A 1,972-nucleotide genomic window follows, 5' to 3' on the forward strand; every position below is an offset into this window, starting at 1 on the left:
AGATAGATAGATAGATAGATAGATAGATAGATAGATAGATAGATAGATAGATAGATAGATAGATAGATAGATAGATAGATAGATAGATAGATAGATGCATTTAACCGTAAAGTGTGTAATACTCTTCGCAGCATGTGTTTTGCGAGCAAACCGTGTACTAAAAGAAAATTCACAAGACGCCAAAAGCAATGTTCTGCCCAATTGGTTTTTACTCTCGACAGCCCAACGAGAAAATCCCTTAAAATGCCTAACGCAAGTTCATGATCAAAGTTAACATTTGTCACAATAGCTCTCTCTTAAAAATTTCACAGACTCTCACCATAGAGGCGTCTGTGTATAACATCCCCTTTTTTTCAAAGCGCTTTCCCATCGTAAAAATTCTTCTCGTTGCAAGAAAGAGCGTTGTAGGGTTATAATAAAATCGTTTGAATGCTTATAAAACTCCACATAAAATCTGACCGACAAAACACCGGGTTAGTCCCCTTAACCTTCCCCCATTTTACAGCTCGGTATACCTACTCGAGTGGCTGCTCTTGCTGGCGTTGCCGTCCTTGGTTGTTGCAGAGGAAGACGTACATGAGCCTGAATTTGTGTGTTCCTCCTCATCTTCTGGGTCTTTTTCCTGCTCCGCGGCTCCGGGTACAGACGCCGTGGGCTGCTGTTGCTGTTGCTGCTGCTGTTGGGAGTCGCTTTCCAGCTTCTCCCCTTCGCCCTTTTGTAAACAATTGTCTGACTGATTGTCCGTGCTGCTGCAGTACGCCGTCTCAAAAAAGCGATCGAAACCTTGCGGGAGGACATTGTTTTTCCCCACGCCGGAATAAAAACCTGTGGAAGGGTGATTGGAGCCCGGATGGGTGTGATGGTGATGGTGGTGGCTGTACACACTCTCGTTCTTCATAAGCATTTCTGTCATGGTGGATGGTGGAAGACAGTCTCTATGCACCAGATCCTCTCCCGAGTAGCACGACGCATAGTTGCTTCTGTGGTGCCATTTACTAGCAGGGTCCAAGCCGTAAGAAACTTCCCGTACCGGCTGCACTTGAGACAGATTTGTGGAATAGGGGTAGCTGATTTGTCTGGACGGGGCCTGCGGAAGAAACGAGGAGACGGCAGAAAACTCGGGGACGTAGTAGGTGCAGCTGGGGAGGTAGATATTGGACGCACAGCCCGTCCTGTCCCCAAACTCGGATGTCCGGTCTTTGCGCGTCTGGGAGCAGAAGTTGCCCAGATTCACCGAGTTAAACATCTTTCTCTCTCTCTCGTGCTCCGTACTATAGATAGATGTTTTGGATAGGAGCTGCAGCAGAAGGGGAAAATTTGGGAAGGCGAGATGACGCGCAATCCGTCTAAGTCGCCCCGCAGACACGTGATCGAAAGTAGATATTGTCATATATCAATTTGGAAGAGTTGGATGTGTAGGAGTGGTTGGCTTTAGGTAAGATCGAGGAGGTTCAAATGAATAATTTCCAAACACCACGGGACCACTAAGAAAACCAGTAACAGATTCCTGTTTGTTGGCTTATGACAATTAGAAAGATATGTGCTGTGCATGTTTATGTTTATGGGCTGCTGGTAGGCTAGCTAAACAGCTACAGCTCCTTAAAAAGGCATAGCACAAACTGCAGAGTCCACTCAATGGCATGATTTTCATAGTGTTATGGCGTTTTACAGGTAAGATTATTACAATTAATATTATCATTGCAATAATTACGCTCACTCTTACGAGTGAGTACTACTGGATTACTAGCAATGTAAAAGTGTTGACCAATGAATAGCAAATTATGAATATTGCACACAATCTTGCACACAACACAAAAGAAAGGAGGATAGTGATTAGCAATCACAGAGAATATAGCCCATATAAAGCATAAGCCCGTTAAAAAGCAGCCCCATGAGCTCAGTCAGCGCTTCAGGATTTATAAAAAGTTGCACAAATCACAGCAAATGACTCGTCTTTTTACGCTTTTTAAGA

General features: G+C 44.4%; 1 protein-coding gene across 1 annotated transcript in view; it reads right to left on the bottom strand.

The window, feature by feature from the left end:
- Nucleotides 1-1,517, bottom strand: part of hoxc11a (homeobox C11a) — a 3,571-nt gene extending 2,054 nt beyond the window's left edge. The window contains exon 1 of the mRNA XM_005914727.3: nucleotides 520-1,517. Coding sequence (XP_005914789.2) covers nucleotides 520-1,390 — 871 coding nt within the window. The 5' untranslated portion in view covers nucleotides 1,391-1,517. The remainder of the gene's footprint in view (nucleotides 1-519) is intronic.
- Nucleotides 1,518-1,972: the final 455 nt, after the last annotated feature.

Source organism: Haplochromis burtoni, unplaced genomic scaffold (assembly GCF_018398535.1).
Source record: "Haplochromis burtoni strain Fernald_Lab_line unplaced genomic scaffold, NCSU_Asbu1 Contig_9, whole genome shotgun sequence".
Classification (NCBI taxonomy): domain Eukaryota; kingdom Metazoa; phylum Chordata; class Actinopteri; order Cichliformes; family Cichlidae; genus Haplochromis; species Haplochromis burtoni.